This window comes from Balaenoptera ricei, chromosome 8 (genome assembly GCF_028023285.1).
Source record: "Balaenoptera ricei isolate mBalRic1 chromosome 8, mBalRic1.hap2, whole genome shotgun sequence".
Classification (NCBI taxonomy): Eukaryota; Metazoa; Chordata; class Mammalia; order Artiodactyla; family Balaenopteridae; genus Balaenoptera; species Balaenoptera ricei.
The window spans coordinates 62,903,205-62,920,236 of record NC_082646.1 but is presented as its reverse complement, the minus strand read 5'-3'; the positions used below and the strand labels follow the sequence as shown (position 1 = coordinate 62,920,236).

Below are 17,032 nucleotides of genomic sequence, written 5' to 3'. Positions count from 1 at the left end.
CTTACCTGATTTCACCCTCATAACCCCAGGAAAGTAGGTGAGGCAGGTAAATTCGTTGTTTACATCATAAGTGAAAAGTGAGGCTCAAAATAAATTGACTCGTTAGTCCAAGACAACCCGCACCGCCAACACAGCCCCTCCCCCCCCACTTAAGCCCAACCCCACAAAAACCCCGGTACAGCCAACCACGCACTATCTATGCAACCCTGGCCAAGCTGAACATAAACCTCAGATGGCCCACCTGTAATAAAGTATAATAATGCTGTTAAGAATATTAAAAAGACGATCCATATAAAGGGTGTGGCACAGTGTCTGAAACGTCGTTGGGGCTCAGAAAATGTTTGTTATTACTACTACCACTATTGTTAACAATAATAGGCGAAGCCTTCCCACTACAGGAACCCTCGGCGACTAGCCTTTCAGGAACCCGCATTACCGGCACTCGCGTCGCCCTCAGACACGATTCCATGGACACGCCCCCAAACAGACCCTCCCCCCAAAGCACGCCCGGCACCTCCCCCTCGGACAAGGCCCTCTCCTCACAAACCTTACCCTAGATAGACTCTCCCCAGTCAGCCTCGGTTACGAAGGAGCCCTTCCGCTCACACCCGCCTCTCCAGCATCTCTTTTGGGCCCGGGCATCTCTGCGGGCGCCCAAACCAAACGCCAGCAGCTGGACCGTGCCGGTTACCTGGCCCCGCTCTCCCGCTCCTACTCTGGCTTTCCCCGGATCGCGCTGGTCGCGGGCTCGCGCCAGCGCCGTAAGCACACAATTAGTTTAAACTATGGCCCCGCCCCCTCGCGCCGCCCTTCAATTGGCCCCTGTCGGCTGGCGTCGCACGCAAGAGCACGCTGGAGGACCCGGGAAAAGGAAGTGTGAGGGCCACTGGAAAGGGAGAAAGGGTGCCACAACTTCCGGACCCCGGCCCTCGGCTTGAGGGCGAAGGCAACTACAAATCCCTGCACCGCCCGCGGCCTTGGAACCCAGCCCCTGACGGACTACAGCTCCCGGTAGGCATCGCGGCAGCGCCTACGGCGCTCAGCTGGGACGTGGTGACATACGTAGTTACCATGGAGTTGCTCTGAGTAACCCTGAGATAGTGGGACGCAGAGACTGGAGGGGAAGCAACTGCGGGTGAGTTGGGCGGGAAAACAGGAAACCTGCTCTAGGGGACAAGAACTCTATGGAGAGGGGAGGGGCGCACGGAAAGACTAAGAGCTTCCTTTCTCGGGGACCTGAGACCTTCCCCCGTTACCCCTTATCCCTTTTCGCAGTGAACAAGACACAAACCCATATGGGATAGACGGGCGCGGGGAGGGAAGGGAAGGCTGAGACACATACCCAGACAGATTTGGGGGTGCTTAAGAACCTCCCCCATCACAAAGATGGGACCCCCTAATACTACTGTCTCAAATCCCTGACACATCCTGGGAGATCTGAAACGTCCTCAGACATGGGGTTGGTTTTCCTCTGGTCGACTGAGACCCTCTTCAAGACATGGGAGTAAGATTAGAGTAAATCACAGTCCCTAATTCTGGATTTGTAGGAAACTTTCTGGGGCTTGAACTGCCCCTTTCCTTCCAAGCAGGAAGACCCCAGGGTAGAGCCTCCTTTTCAGAGAGTCAGCAGGATCTTCCCACACATACTTATTAGGGGTCCTGTCCTTAAATTACTTCTTCTCCCTACACCTCCTCTGTGGTCTGCTTCTCCAAGTTCTGCAGTTAGAGCTTCACTCCTTTTCAGTCTTCATGACAGATCTATTACAACTTACCCAGTGTCTTCACATCCAGTCTTTCTTTTGAGCTTTGTGAGTTCAAGGATATTTATCCCCATTTCACAGATTGGAAAACTGAAACCTAGCGAGGAGCAGTGACTTGCTGGAGGCCACACACCAAGTCAGTGACAGCTAGGACTAGACCCCCGTTTGCCAACTTCCAGCCAAGTCTCTAGCTTGAGCCTACAGCCTCTCTAGCTTAAGGACTTGTTCAAAGTAGTAAGATAAACTGCCCCAGGGAAAAGAAACTTGTATTGCCTACATTGAGTTATTTACATTTCAGCCTGAATGGGTTTCAGATCCTTCCTTGAAAGTTTAAATGGGGAAAGGTAACTAGAGAGACTAAAGACAATGGGAATCAAACAGATTTAACTAAACAATAAGTAAACAGTCTTGCTAACACAGCACCCATGTCTGATGCTGCCATGATTAGTTAGCTTCTGGCTGGCTCCTAGCTGGCCCTGATTGGTCCACTTACTGTCTTAAAGCTCCCCCATGCTTGGTCCTAGGCCCACTTCCCACCTCACTCTAGATTCTCTTCTTGGATATTCTCGTCCACATCCACAACTTCATTTACCACCTATATGCAGATGTACAGGAGTGTGTATCTCCAACCCCACCCAACCCTCATCTCCAAGCTCCAGATCTATATAACAAATTGCATCTTCAACATCTCCTTTAGGATATCTCAAAAACATCCAAACTCAACATGTTTGCAGCTGAACTCATAATCCCTATGTACTCCAAGCCTGAATTTCTTCCAGTGTTCTCACCTCTGTCCACCATTACGGAAGTAAAAAAACAAGCATTATCTTTAATACCTCTTTCATTTCCCATCCATCATAAAATCCTGTCAGCTTTACTTCTAAATATCTTTTCTCTAGTCGTAGCTACCATCACATCCTTCCTGCCTTCCCTCGGAGCCATTTTGCATACTGCAACCAGAGTAATCCTTCAAAATGCAAATCTGATATTGTTCACTTTCCCCACAATACCCCCAATTAAAAATATACCTTGGGCTTCCTATTGCTCTTAGCATCAAGCAACATCTCAGCTTGACTCCTGCCCATCTTTCCAGCCTCCAGTCTAACCATACATTTCCCTCCCACTCTCCCTCCAGTTATATGGCCTTCTTTAAGGTCTTCAAAATTTCCAAGTAACCACTTACCATAGAGCCTTTGCACATGCTGTTATTTCTTCCTGGAATGTTCATCTTTTCCCTCTGCCATAGTTAATTTGTACTTATCCTTCAGATTTCTCTCGATCAATTTTTTTTTTTTTTTGGCCGAGCCGCGTGGCATGTGGGATCTTAGTTCCCCCACCAAGGATGAACCCACGCGCCCCTGCATTGGAAGCACAGAGTCTTAACCACTGGACCGCCAGGGAAGTCCCTGTCAATCACTTCTTTAGGACTATCTCCCCTGACTGCCCAGAGCAGCTCAGATCCCTCAATTATAGCAACCTTGTGTCCCTCTCCTTTATAGTGTTATTCACTGTTGCAATGTTTAACATATTGTTAGGTACGTACTACTTGCCTCCACTGTCAGGATACAACCATGAGAAAAACATGGCTTCTGCCCTGGTGGAGTTTATGTACACACAGATAGTAAGGAGATAATCCTAGTGTTACGAGTGCTACCAAGGGTAAATATAGGGTGTTATGGGAGTCCAGAAGAGAAGTCGCACATCTAGACTTGGGCATGAGGGTAGGCTCCTCAGAAAAAAGGGAAACCGGAGCTGAGTCATTAAAAATTAGCAAGGCAAAAAGAAGAAGAAACTGTACTCCAAGCAGAGAAAGCTGGATGTGCAGAAGCCCAGAGGCAGGTGCAGAGAACTTACTCCAAGTAGTTGCATTTGGCTGGTCTGGAGAATTGGAGGTGAGGATAAGAGATGGGAGTAGAGAGATGGGCAGGAACCAGTTTGAATTTGGGGCCTACCTTTGGCACCTGGAAACATAACTTCCCAGAATACATTAGATTATGTGGAAGACTTTTCATGACAGTCTTTGGTTTTTCTTCCACCTGTAGCCCATAAATAGAAACCCTCACTAGGCCAGGCTGTTGAATCTCCTATCAGATCTCTTCATCTGAATATTCCTCAAAGCTTCCTGGGCCATCATGTTGCTACTTACCTGAGAGAGAGAAGGGACAGGCTATCAACAAATCAAATTCCAATTGTTAGCAATTTCCAAAAACTGAAAACAAATTTCCATGATCAACTTGGGATTGGTTAAATGAAGTTAAATTAAGTAAAGTTTTTTTTTATATAAATTTATTTTATTTTATTTTTGGCTGAGTTGGTTCTTTGTTGCTGCACGCGGGCTTTTTCTAGTTGCGGCGATAGGGGGCTACTCTTTGTTGTGGTGCGCGGGCTTCTCATCGCGGTGGCTTCTCTTGTCGCGGAGCACGGGCTCTAGGTGCGTGGGCTTCAGTAGCTGTGGTTCACGGGCTCTAGAGCGCAGGCTCAGTAGTTGTGGCTCGCGGGCTCTACAGCGCAGGCTCAGTAGTTGTGGCGTACAGGCTTATTTGCTCCGCGGCATGTGGGATCTTCCCGGACCAGGGCTCGAACCCGTGTCCCCTGCATTGGCAGGCGGATTCTTTTTTTTTTTTCTTCTGACTCCCAAGCCTTAACTTATTATTTTTTTAAATAGATCTTTTTTTTTTTTTTTTTTAATTTTTGGCCGTGTTGGGTCTTCGTTGTGGTGCGTGGACTTCTCATTGCGGTACCTTCTTCTATTGCAGAGCACGGGCTCTAGGCTCGTGGGCTTCAGTAGCTGTGGCACACAGGCTCAGCAGTTGTGGCTTGCGGGCGCCAGAGCGCAGGCTCTGTAGTTGTGGCGCACGGGCTTCGTTGCTCCACGGCATGTGGGATCTTCCTGGACCAGGGCTCGAACCCGTGTCCCCCGCACTGGCAGGTGGATTCCTAACCACTGCGCCACCAGGGAAGTCCTAAATAGATCTTTATTGGAGTATAATTGCTTCACAATACTGTGTTAGATTCTGTTGCACAACAAAGCGAATCAGCCATATGCATACACATGTCCCCATATCCCCTCTCTCTTGAGCCTCCCTCCCATCCTCCCTATCCCCCCTCTAGGTCATCGCAAAGCACCAAACCTATTTCCCTGTGCTATGCTGCTGCTTCCCACCAGCCAACTATTTTACATCCGGTAGTGTGTATGTCGATGCTACTCTCACTTCGCCCCAGCTTCCCCCTCCCACTCCAAGTCCTCAAGTCCATTTTCTATGTCTATCTCTTTATTCCTGCCCTGCAACTAGGTTCATCAGTACCACTTTTTTTTTTTTAGATTCCATATATATGTGTTAGCATACGGCATTTGTTTTTCTCTTTCTGACTTACTTCACTCTGTATGATAGACTCTAGGTCCATCCACCTCACTACAAATAACTCAATTTCGTTTCTTTTTATGGCTGGGTAATACTCCATTGTATATATGTGCCACAGGCAGGCGGATTCTTAACCACTGCACCAACGGGGGAGCCCAAGTAAAGTTAAAGTAGGGTACACACAAATTCTATGGAACACTCTGCAACTATTATAAAGGGTAAGAGAGTCTACAACAATTTGAAAAGAAAAAATAGCTTTACAAAAGAACAGACAGTATGTGTTTATTTTAAAATATACATAATTGGGCTTCCCTGGTGGCACAGTGGTTGAGAATCTGCCTGCCAATGCAGGGGACATGGGTTCGAGCCCTGGTCTGGGAAGATCCCACAGGCCGCGGAGCAACTAGGCCCGTGTGCCCCAACTACTGAGCCTGCACATCTGGAGCTTGTGCTCCGCAACAGGAGAGGCCACGATAGTGAGAGGCCCGCACACCGCGATGAAGAGTGGCCCCCGCTCGCCGCAACTAGAGAAAGCCCTCGCACAGAAACGAAGACCCAACACAGCCAAAAATAAATGAACAAAAATAAATAATTAAAAATGTATATATATATATGTATATATATACATAATTTTGTTATATACGTCTTCTAGGAGGTTATATTCCCAAACTGTAAATCATGAGCGTTCTTGGAGAGTGAGATGGAGAGCCACACTTTTAGTTTTCACTTGATGTATCTCTCTATGTTGTTTGACTTTATTCAGCTATAACGTTAACTTTTAAAATTAAAAAAGAAAAACAGTAAACGATATTTCCAATCGGGAGAAAAAAAACTCCAAAACAGAGCAGGTATGCCCCTAACCCTATCATTCATCAATTCAGTCAATGTAGACAAATGAGGAAGGCGCTAGGGTCTGACTAGCTCCTGGTCATGAGGCTGAATAGCAGCTGGGAAAGACTGACTCCAAAAACATAGCCACTGGAGCGAGTAAGGCAACCTCAAGGCTCGTCAGTTCTCCCCAGCAGTCAGGTTCACTATGTGACACCTTGAAGATATCATTCATTTATTCCTTCATTTCTTCTTTCATTTCTCCATTTATCCATCAAGGCTTTAGTGAATACCCAGGCTTGGTGCAGGGTAATGGTGGGAAGAGAGAAAGAAGTCTGACTTCTTTCCCTGTCCTCAAGCTTACAAGGAGGGAACAGGAAGTAGGTTATAAAGAAATGAGTACAGAGAGTACAACTGGTTCAATTTATTGAACACCTGCTACAGGACATACAACAGCTCTCAAGACAGGGTTTGTCTCCATTTTACAGATAAGGAAACAGGCTGTGATGAAATTTTATTCAAAGTACAGTGGGCGCATATATCAATTAGTTATTGCTGTATAACAAACCATCCAAAAACATGGTGGCTTAAAACAATAAACATTTATTATTGCTTCCAAGTCTCCGAGTCAGCCATGTGTTTCTTCTGGTCTTGACAGGGCTGATTCATGTGTTTGCAGTCACATGTGGGTTGGGTGACTCTCCTGATCTTGCCTTCGGGTAGGCTGGCTATAGGCTAGTCTAGGATGGCCTCACCTGGGATCACTGGCTCTCTTTTTCACATATCTCACCTACACATTTCTCATACCCCTCCAGCAGGCTAACCATGTTCTCTTGGCACTGGCAAAGAGCACAGGGCAAGTCCTCTCTTTAAGCTTCTATTTGCTTCATGTTTACCAACATCCTGTTGGCCAAAGCAAGTCGCATGGCTGAACCCAGCATCAGAGTGGATGGAACTACAAGGTTAGAGGGCAAAAGAGATGGATATAGGGGAGACCATGATAGGGTTCATCAAGGGAATCAATCTGATACAGGGCACAATGATCAATTTTATCTGGAAAGAAAGTGTTCATCAAAGAGGGTATACTAGAGCTGAGTACTGAAACATGAGAGTATTCACTAAGTAGGCAGCTGTTTCTTAGAACTGGATGCAGGCTGGTTTGCCACAATCAATAGCAACCCAGCAGGATTTCCTGTGCTCTTTACAGACAGGGTTCTATTATTTGTATCTTGGCTTCATTCCTTCTGGTCAAGCATAGGGCAGCAGGCACTCAACAAATGTTTGAAGAATTGAATTAAATATCTTACTGTGAATGAGGTGTGGACTGAAATAGCTGAACCTCGGAGCCAATTGTTAGAAAGTGCAGCTTAGCATCAACACCCCCAAAACAGAAATCCTTGTATTTGGCAGTTTCTCATTAATTCCTCCCACAAACATTTCCTGAGTGCCTGCTGTAAGCCAGGTTCTGTGTTAGATGATGAATAAGACACAATACTAGCTCACAGCCTGGGCTGGTGTTTAAATGGAGAAGACTAATAACCCTTTCCAATGGGCAAATTTGTCCAACTACTTGGGGCTCCATTTTTTTAAAATAAATAAATAAATTGATTTATTTATGTATTTATTTATGGCTGCATTGGGTCTTCGTTGCTGCACTCGGGCTTTCTTTAGTTGCGGCGAGCGGGGGCTACTCTTCGTTGCAGTGCACGGGCTTCTCATTGTGGAGGTTTCTCTTGTTGCCGAGCACAGGCTCTAGGCACGCGGGCTTCAGTAGTTGTGGCACACAGGCTCAGTAGTTGTGGCTCGTGGGCTCTAGAGCGCAGGCTCAGTAGTTGTGGCACACGGGCTTAGTTGCTCCACGGCATATGGGATCTTCCCGGACCAGGGCTCGAACCCGTGTCCCCTGCATCGGCAGGCAGATTCTTAACCACTGCGCCACCAGGGAAGCCCCGGGGCTCTATTTTTAATACTAATTCATCCAGAAAAATGCTTCAGGAGCTGGTGCTACACAAAATCAGAAGTCCTTTGGAACTGCACTGAGGTTCTCTGATGGTCAAGGAGATTAATGGTAAAAATATGCCCTTAAATATTTTAAGCTAAAATCCATGTCCTGTAGTGCTGAACTCTGGGGTCCCAACTTGAGAAAAGTACCCAGTCTTGCTCAGAGGCATCAAATTTCTTGTGGGTTCTAGGTGAGAAGCAAGCCAGCTTCCTCTATTTCTACAAAAGAATGTGTTCTTTGTTGTGTCTGGAGATTTGATATCCAAAGATTCAGGTCTCCCCAGTCAACAGCCCATGCCCATCAGGCCAGTCTCACACTTGACAGAGAATTCAGCTGTGAAGTGACTCAAGCCAGCACTTCCCCAAAGCTCAGTTGAGACTGCTGCTTTTTGAGAGGAAGACACTCACTTTCCATTCCTCTAAACCTGTTAAACTCTATCCTTCATATGTTTAGTCACCAAAAAAGGAATTTATCTAGACTGTATTAAGCTTAAGCTGAATTATAAGCTATCAGGTCCATGGTTTCTTAAGAGAAATTCCATTTTAAGAACATTTGTGAATTTCATAGTCTCTGGATACAAATTGTTTCTTTGAATTGAATGATGAGAACCACATATACTAAGGTTTCCACTTTTGCTTTAGCTGCCAGGAATTTCAGGGATAAATAGAGGCATAGTTTCCTAATTCCCTGGTTTCTCTCTCTCTCTTCCTTTATTCTGGCTTCTAATCTTTCTCTTCCATGTTTTCATTTTCTATATCTGTACTGTCCAGTATGGTAGCCTCTAGTCACAAGTGGCTATTAAGCACTTGACAGGTAGCTTGTCCCAGTTGGGATGTGCTGTAAGTGTAAAGTATCTCAAATTTTAATATCAATTATATGTTGAGTGATATCTTGGATATATTGGGTTAAATAAAATATATTATTAAACTTAACCTCACCTGTTTCTTTTGACTTTTCTTTCTACTAGAAAATTTTAAATTACATATGTGGAAAAAGAAACTATACACGTGGCTTACATTTGTGATGTTCATTATATTTCCGTTGGACAGCTCTGTTCTACAAATCATCCTGTTTTATGAGTGCGTTATTACCGTAAAATACCTCAAATCCTTTTGGAAAGCAAGTAAAGTAGTAAATGCAAAGGAGGTGACAGCAGTGGATGAAGTGAGAAGGGGAGGTTGACTGGGACATGTATTTGTCAGTCTGTTTGTCTTTTGTTTGTGTCACATACAAAACCCCTCGTAAAGTGTGTCAGCTCTCCTCTTCACAGGTGAGTGGTGTTCTCATGGCTCAGCCCAGTCGAAAAATTGAGCTTTATTTGAGCTAACAAATTGGAAAGGATCTGATAAGACAATTCACACCACATTGTAAATGACTGATAACACTGTGTTCACCCCTCTCAGGGGGTATTTCCATTTTAACAGGGAACAATCCCTGAACCCAAAGGAATGAATCCCTAATGGTGGAGTTTCAGGCATCAGTGACAGGTGAGTGAGTGAGGCAGACTCTGGTTTTATGTGTATGTATGTTTATATATATATGACTACATTCAGGATGTAGCTGAAAGTAGGGTCTCAGATGAAAAGATAATGGGGCTGACAGACAAGGTGAGCAGAGAAGGTAGCAAATCCCCATCTGGGTCAGACTGCAAAGGGCTGTCAGACACCAGATCCAGTGAGGCCCTCAGGGGTTTGCAATAGAATAGCCCAGTTGATGTCACCAGAGGGTAGGTATCAAGACAGCTTTCATGGCAACTACTATGGAGTAGCAGAAAGGGCCTCAGAGTAGGATTCAGAAGACTAGGATTGCAGTCCACAACTGACTCACTGGCTTAACTTTGGGCAAGTGCTTTCACCCTGGGGCCTCAGTTTCTTTGGAAAGTACAAATGGGTATTATAACTATCAATGAACTCTAAGGAATGTGAAGGTGCTCAGAGAAGTAGGAAGTGCCCTACAAATGCAAGGAATCATGATTGTTATCTTAAAGTAGAAATGCAGCCACGCAAACCTGGAGTAGTGGAGGGTATATAGCAGGGGTGGAGAGCTATGAGGAAACCTGAGGGCCGAACACCAGTCCTTCTCTGTCCTCCCAGGCTGAACCCGGATTCCCAGGGCCCATGCTTACACCTGACAAACGATGGCCTGAGCTATGAACAAACAGGACTATATGAACACTTCGGTGCAAGAGCCCCCTCTTGACTACTCCTTCCGAAGCATCCACGTGACCCAAGGTCAGCCCCCAGAGCACAATATTCCACTCACCATGGCAGCAGGATGGGTGTGGTCCCTAGGGAGAAGCCAGTCTTCTACTTAAAAGCCTAAAGAGATTCTTCCCATAAGCATATGGGATTTTTGTTGTTGCGCTTTTGGGGAGAGTAATGGGTAGGGAGGTGGGGGTGGAAGAGTTTGGCCTTTTTAAAAATTAACAGCAAATCTGAAAGGAACCAGGGGGCTTTCAGGGTAACTGATGATCTTCAAAAGAAGCCAGGCTACAGCAAGATAGTCAGGTGGAAGAAAACTGGAGAGCCAGTCTATCAGCCAATAGTTTTATTCTCCATTTTTTACCTGGAGAGAAGAGACTAATGAAAGGAAAACACAGGCTGCTACAGAGTCCCAGCCAACAGGCAGAACCCACTCTCCTCTGTCTGAGGACACAAGCCTGTTCTGATCATTGGTAAAACATGCAAGGTCTTGTTATTAACAAACTGGCATGTTTCCAGTCTAAATATTTATTGACAAATTTTATATTCATTCCAGTCATATCCAAGTTTATTCCATTATCACCCACACTTATTACAGGTCCCAGCACTGCCCACGCTCATTCCTATTTTATCATTCAGTGTGTTTGTAAATGGGCACCTAGAACCTTTCAGGAGGGGACAGAGGGAGTCTCTCATCAAGATCATATTCTCAAGGGAATATGCTTCTTCCCAGGGAAGTTCTTCTGTCTTTGTTATCTGCTCTCATAAACACATCAGTACATCTGCCTTCACAGAACACAGGTTGGCATCAACATAACCTAGACCCATTATCTGGCTTTGGTCGACTCTCTTAGGCGAGCAGTGGCCACCTTTAAGTTCAGGAAGCACGTGAATAGTTATCAAGGGTACTGGATACTACTTGGGTTTGGGTTTAGGGTACTTACTACTTGGGTTGGCATCAGCTGCAACAGTAACTCCCATTTGTTCTCTCATAGCACACACCCACTTGCCGTGATCCTCCTTTATTATGCACAGCATCACTTCTGATTGATGTAGTCCATGTTTCACAGGGTTTTAGCTGCAATAATGGCTATGTACAAGATAGCTGAGGTGACAGAGGAAGGAGAGAAGTATGGCTCCTACCTACCCTGAGAATTCCTAGCTCTGAGGGGGGAGTGTGGCTTAGCCCTCTATGGTGTCCTCAGAAGGAGGGGAGAGACAAGCTACTATGACCAAGGATAACTGCACAGCACAAAACATAATCTGCACAGATGCCCTGTCTTTCATTTAATAGTTAAATCTTGAGCACCCACTACTATTAAGCCTTCTATATATGTGTGTGTAGGTCTGTACACGTATGCCAGGCATAGTGCTCCTTGCTGAGTGGGGAAGGGAGAAGGAGAGGCACATCTAAGCCCCAAAAGGCCAGTCCCCTCAGGTTCCCCAGGGCATTTGCTGCACTGACTTAAAATTGGGGTTAGAGGACAGGGTAGAGTTTGGGGGTACTTGGTACACTATTTCCTGAATTAATCAATATATGGATCATAGAATCTGAAATGGCAGTGACTTTAGAAGGCATCCAGTCTACTACCTCCAACCCATAATGCTCTAACTGCTCACAAACCCACAGTTAAGGGAGTCCCATACCACACACCTACCAGCCCTTCCATTACAGGGTGAGGAATGACACAAGGCAGTTCTTCACATCAAACACATGTTCTCTGGGGACACATGGGAAAAGCTGCATGGCAACCCTTCATAGATATGAAGACAGAATTATGTTTTCCCCAGATCTTCCTGGGGCTAGACAACCCCTAGTTCTCTTGAGTGTTGATATCTGTGGTCCAATTTCCAGACCTGCCTTGGCCTACTCTGAACAGGGCAGCTTTGACAGATCCTCAGGCAATGCAGTGCTCTGATGGAGTCGGAGGAGAGCAGCCTGGACACCCTCCTCCACCCATGATCCATGATAACAGCAACCCCAGGCAGCCTCAAGTTCTAGGCAATACCATCCCCAGTGGCTCCCCCTGAGCTGGGGATCAGCCCATGCTTGCTGGCATTCCCCAAGCTGCTGCCTCATCAGACTGGAGGCTAGTCCGTAGGTGGGCTTATTTTGATCTTAACTTTTACTCATCTGTCTTTTCATTTCAGGGTTTGCAGTCAGGAGATGTGAGGTTGGGGGTCAGGATTAGGAGTTTATTCACGAGCTGGGGTACTCCGCTCCATGACCCTCCTGCCACCTCCCCCCACCCTCAGGCCCCAACTGTGGGTCTGCTCACTCCAGGACCACGACAGAGAGCCACCTGGTGGATGCTGCCTGACCTGCAGCTGAGGAGAAGAAGTTTAAGCTGGGTGGGGGTGGAAGAGAAGTGTGTCCAGTAAGAGCTGAGGAGAGGGTGAAGACAAGCGGACCAGTTCAGAAAATACTGCTTCCTTTCTGGGAGGCAGCTTTAGACAAGTAACTAAAGGCACAGAGGCAACAGGAAACATCTAGTCACCTCAGCCAGAGCTGGTGTATGGTTCTTACTCTGCCACTGACAGACTGTGAGCCTCCTGGTTCTCCCTGCCCTGCCCTGGTTCTTAACTTCTTTAATGGATGCCCCCTCCCCCCACCCTCGCTCTGCTTGAAGAATCTCATCTATTTCTCTAACTTGTACTCTATGCTAATGATTCTCAAGTCTATGTCTCCTTCATATCCAACTGCTTACTTGGCTTCTCCTCTTTCCAGTACTATAGGAACCTCAGACATGCCAAGGCCAAGCCTGAACTCATCACCTTCCCAACTGTTTTTCGTTTTTTTTAAAATTTTGACTGATTGATTGATTTTTCTTTCTGGCTGCGTCGGGTCTTAGTTGCGGCACGCGGGATCTTCATTGCAGCATGTGGGATCTTTTTGTTGCAGCACACGCGGGCTCTTCGCTGCAGCGTGTGGGCTCCTCTCTAGTTGTGGTGTGCGGGTTTTTCCTCTCTCTAGTTGTGGCATGCGGGCTCTGTAGTTTGCGGCACACGGGCTCCCTAGTTGAGACACGCAGGCTCAGTAGTTGTGGCACGCAGGTTTAGTTGCCCTGCGGCATGTGGGATCTTAGTTCCCTGACCAGGGATCGAACGCACGTCCCCTGCATTGGAAGGCAGATTCTTTACCACTGGACCACCAGGGAAGTCCCTCTTCTCCTTTTCTTAATCCTGTATCAGTTCATAGGACTGGCATCTCACCAGTCATCAAGAAAACTGAGCAACACCCTTGAATTTTTTTTTTTTGGCTGCGCCACACAGCATGTGGGATCTTAGTTCCCAGACCAGGGATCAAACCTGCGCCCCCTGTGTTGGAAGTGCAGAGTCTTAACCACTGGACCGCCAGGGAAGTCCCAACATCCTGGAATATTATTCTACCCTTGTATCTAGTCAACCATCAAGTCATGCTGTTTGTATGTCCCTCTCATCCTTGCTTAGATGACTGAAAGAGGCAAATTGGTCTTCCAGTCCCACCCACTCCCTACAATCCATGCTCCACACTAAACCTTCAGAGTGATCTTTCTGAATTGAGAGAGCTGAATCATCTTCTTTGCTTTCAACCCTCCAGTGGCTTCCCATCTTCTACAGGATAAAGTCTAAGATACTCAGCCTGCTTTTCAAGGCTCCGTGTCTCCTTTTCCCTCCTTGGCCCCTTGTGTAGTACGTGTGTGTGCACCCACGCCATTCCATACCTCTGTGCCTTTGCTCATGCTCTTCTCGCCCTTTCCACCCTTCTTTGCCTGGTTAACGTCTCCTAACCCACTGAGATATCCAGCTCAGGCTTCACCTTCCCTGGGAAACTTCCCTAAGTTCCCCAACTGGGTTAGGAGACCCTTTTCCATGCTTCCACCACTTAAATAGCATTTATTATAGTATATTGACCGTCCGTTTTCATCTTTCCCATCTGAGCTCCTCCAAGGCATAAACATCTGCTTCACCCCTGCTCTATTATTCATACAGAGCTTATCTCTCATTTTGTTCACCATTGTATATCCAGTATCTGGCACGTAGCAGTTACTCAATACTAATGGAAGAGGGAGAGGACATCAAGAGAGTGTGACATTGAAGTGGACTCTATAGGCTCTACCAGTGGATAATTCTGGATTTTGTGCTTCAGCATCTTGGCTCAAGTCCAACACCTCTGCTTCTTGGTTTCTTCATCTATAAAATCCGCCTCCCTCCAATTCCCACACAGGGGTGGTACACAGAGGACCCAATGATACAATAGACCTGAGAGGAGCACGTGACCCAAACCAAGAGTTTGGGATGGGAAGTGTTTGACCCTTAATCCAAGCTCACTCTGACTGCTGGGGTCTGGGGAACAGTGCATACAGTCGCACTAGACACAAGCATGGGATTCTGGCCCTACCAGCTCCTCTAGCTACAAATCCTCCCAGTTCTGTTCCTTTGCCACCCCCCAGAGCCAGAAAAGCAAAGATGACATACCCAAAGTTCACTCTGTCCCCACAGATCTGTTAAGCGAGGAGCCACGGACAGGGCTACGACCACTAAGGCACGCAAAGTCAGGGAAGTCAATGTCTCAGTCCCTGTGGCTGAACAACAATGTCCTCAATGACCTGAGAGACTTCAACCATGTGGTTTCACAGCTTCTGGAGCATCCGGAGAACCTGGCCTGGATTGACCTGTCCTTCAACGACCTGACTTCCATTGACCCTGTGAGTCCAGAGGGTGGACCTGAAGCCACCTTGTCCAGCCCCCAGCCTCTCCACCTCCCACGTATTATCAAGGAAGTAGTGAGGCAGCATGGTGCCCTGCAAAGCACATGGCTGTGGGCTCAGATAGATATAGGTTCAAATACTAGATCTGCCTCTGACTTTGTGACCTTGAGCAAGCTCCTAACCTTTCAAAACCTCAGCCTTGCTGTCTGAAAAATGGGGATAATATGCCAGCATTATAAACATTTTGTGAGGATTAAATGAGAACATATGGAAAAGCAACCGGCACATAGCAAGCCTTCACACAAGAGGCTGAAGTAAAATTGTAGCTTATTATTGGGCACCCACTGTGCTTTGTGCCAAGTTCTTTTGCAGAGGTAGGTACTAAAAGTACAGCAGTTACTTTCCATGAACTCAGGCTAAATTTTAAGAAACAAACAAAACTGGCCCCTTTTCATCCAGGATCTGTGTTAGAGGGGAAAGGAGTTAGAGTATGACTTGGAAACTGTTCCCCAGGTGCAGTGATCTCAATTTAACTACTATTTTAAAAGCTCTTATGTACCTAGCATGATGCTGTCCCCTGTCCCCTGTCATGATAGAATCTTAGAACACCAAAGCTGGAATGGTCTTCAGTGAAGGGACAGCTAAGGCTCAAGGAGGAGCAGGAGAGCCCAGGCACCTGGCAAGTCAGTGGCAGTGATAGGACCCAGGCCCATACCTTCTGCCCCTCGGATCGCAGTGCTCTGTCAGTGTGGTGCCCCTGTACCCCTTCAAAGGTAAATAAAAGTAGGTTGGAATCAATCTAGTATGGCTCTGGGGGTGACAAATCGTTCCCCAAACTCTTCCTTCTCTGCCCACAAGTCAGTCCTGAGCACAGATACACGGCTCTGTCCAGTCTAGCTTCCGGTTTCCTTCCCCAACAGGTCCTGACAACTTTCTTCAACTTGAGTGTGCTCTACCTCCATGGCAACAGCATCCAGCGCCTTGGAGAGGTGAACAAGCTGGCTGTCCTCCCTCGGCTCCGCAGCCTGACACTCCATGGGAACCCCATAGAGGAAGAGAAGGGGTATAGGTAAGTGCCCTGCCCTGGAGGTGGGCTCCAGCTGGGCTCCCATGAGGGAAAGGAGGAGGGTTAGGGTTAGAAACCTAATGCCATCCTTCTGCTATGCTTGGACCAGGGAAGGGAGTAGAGGGCTTTAGGCATTTCTTGATGTCAGTCAGGATAAATTCAGTCTCCCCCACACTCTACTCAAGTCCCTCCATTCCTTGCAGTCAGAGGAGATAGGAGCGACTGGTGGAGGGGGAAAGGGGTTCTAGAAGGGGGCCTGGCCCCCAGCCCAAGTCTTCCCCACAGGCAATATGTGCTGTGCACCCTGCCCCGTATCACCACGTTCGACTTCAGTGGGGTCACCAAGGCAGACCGCACAACAGCTGAAGTGTGGAAACGCATGAACATTAAACCCAAGAAGGTCTGGATCAAGCACAACGCACTCTGAGGTTCCTGGGACCCCAGCAGTCCTAAAGGCCCGGGGATGGTCAGTTTGGTTTGACAATAAATGATTTGAGCTGTTCAGCAGATCAGAAGTCTCTTATACCATGTAAAGATGCCCCCCAACTCAGGCAAGCGCCAGTAGCTCTGGTCTCACTTCACTGAAACAAGGAGGAAGTGGAAGGAAAGGCCTGCTGGCTTGGGATGCAGAAGACCTGGGCTGATTGCATGGCCTTGGGAAACTTATCTAACCTGTCTGGGCCCCTTTGCACTCTTCAGCTCAGATATCCTGAGGTTAGAGTTGCTTCACAGAGCACCAAGGTTCTGTGGAGATGCCTCAGAGGCTTCCATGACAGGAGGCCAATAAGACAGGCTGTAACCTCTGAACCCCTCACTTCAATCAGATGAGAGTAGTTCCACTGTCATGTTTACATGTCATGATTCTACTTAAGATTTCACTTGATAAAAAGAATCTTCTGCTTGAAACTATGTGTCTGCTGACTCTGTACCAGGTGCTGTTGGTCTCCCTGCATACCTCCACCCTCTCACCAGGCTTCCTGGTAATTCCACTGAGCCTGAGGCAATACCCACAACAGTGACAGCTGCCTCAGATTCAAGTTTGTTCAGCTTTGACAGTGTTCCCATCACTGGAGGAGGGACAAGCTGAGTCTTATCCAATCTGAGGTTAGTGCAGGCCAAGTC

General features: G+C 47.0%; 2 protein-coding genes across 7 annotated transcripts in view; one reads left to right on the top strand and one right to left on the bottom strand.

The window, feature by feature from the left end:
• Positions 1-742, bottom strand: part of NUMA1 (nuclear mitotic apparatus protein 1) — a 76,615-nt gene extending 75,873 nt beyond the window's left edge. Inside the window, exon 1 of the mRNA XM_059930895.1 lies at positions 553-742. The gene's annotated coding sequence lies outside the window, so the exon portion shown is untranslated. The remainder of the gene's footprint in view (positions 1-552) is intronic.
• Positions 743-870: 128 nt separating this feature from the next.
• LRRC51 (leucine rich repeat containing 51) lies at positions 871-16,873 on the top strand. 6 transcript variants are annotated; one of them, XM_059930881.1, is made up of 7 exons: positions 871-1,011; positions 9,356-9,439; positions 10,046-10,183; positions 14,636-14,841; positions 15,441-15,617; positions 15,765-15,913; positions 16,196-16,870. In XM_059930881.1, exons 3-7 carry the CDS (start codon positions 10,102-10,104, stop codon positions 16,335-16,337), a joined length of 756 nt encoding a protein of 251 aa, XP_059786864.1. In that variant the 5' UTR covers positions 871-1,011; positions 9,356-9,439; positions 10,046-10,101; the 3' UTR covers positions 16,338-16,870. The 6 variants fall into 6 exon arrangements, with proteins under 6 accessions (XP_059786864.1, XP_059786870.1, XP_059786869.1 ...); XM_059930882.1 differs by lacking the exon at positions 871-1,011 and adding an exon at positions 1,051-1,135; XM_059930887.1 differs by lacking the exon at positions 15,441-15,617 and having other exon boundaries at positions 16,196-16,864.
• The last annotated feature ends 159 nt before the right edge of the window (positions 16,874-17,032 follow it).

Coding starts and splice junctions, on each gene's coding strand:
- LRRC51 (XM_059930885.1), top strand. CDS start 10,102: ATGAACAAACAGGACTATATGAACACTTCGGTGCAAGAGCCCCCTCTT. Junction 10,184..14,635: donor AAGCATCCACGTGACCCAAG/GTCAGCCCCCAG, acceptor CTGTCCCCACAG/ATCTGTTAAGCGAGGAGCCA. Junction 15,618..15,764: donor GCCCCTGTACCCCTTCAAAG/GTAAATAAAAGT, acceptor CTTCCCCAACAG/GTCCTGACAACTTTCTTCAA.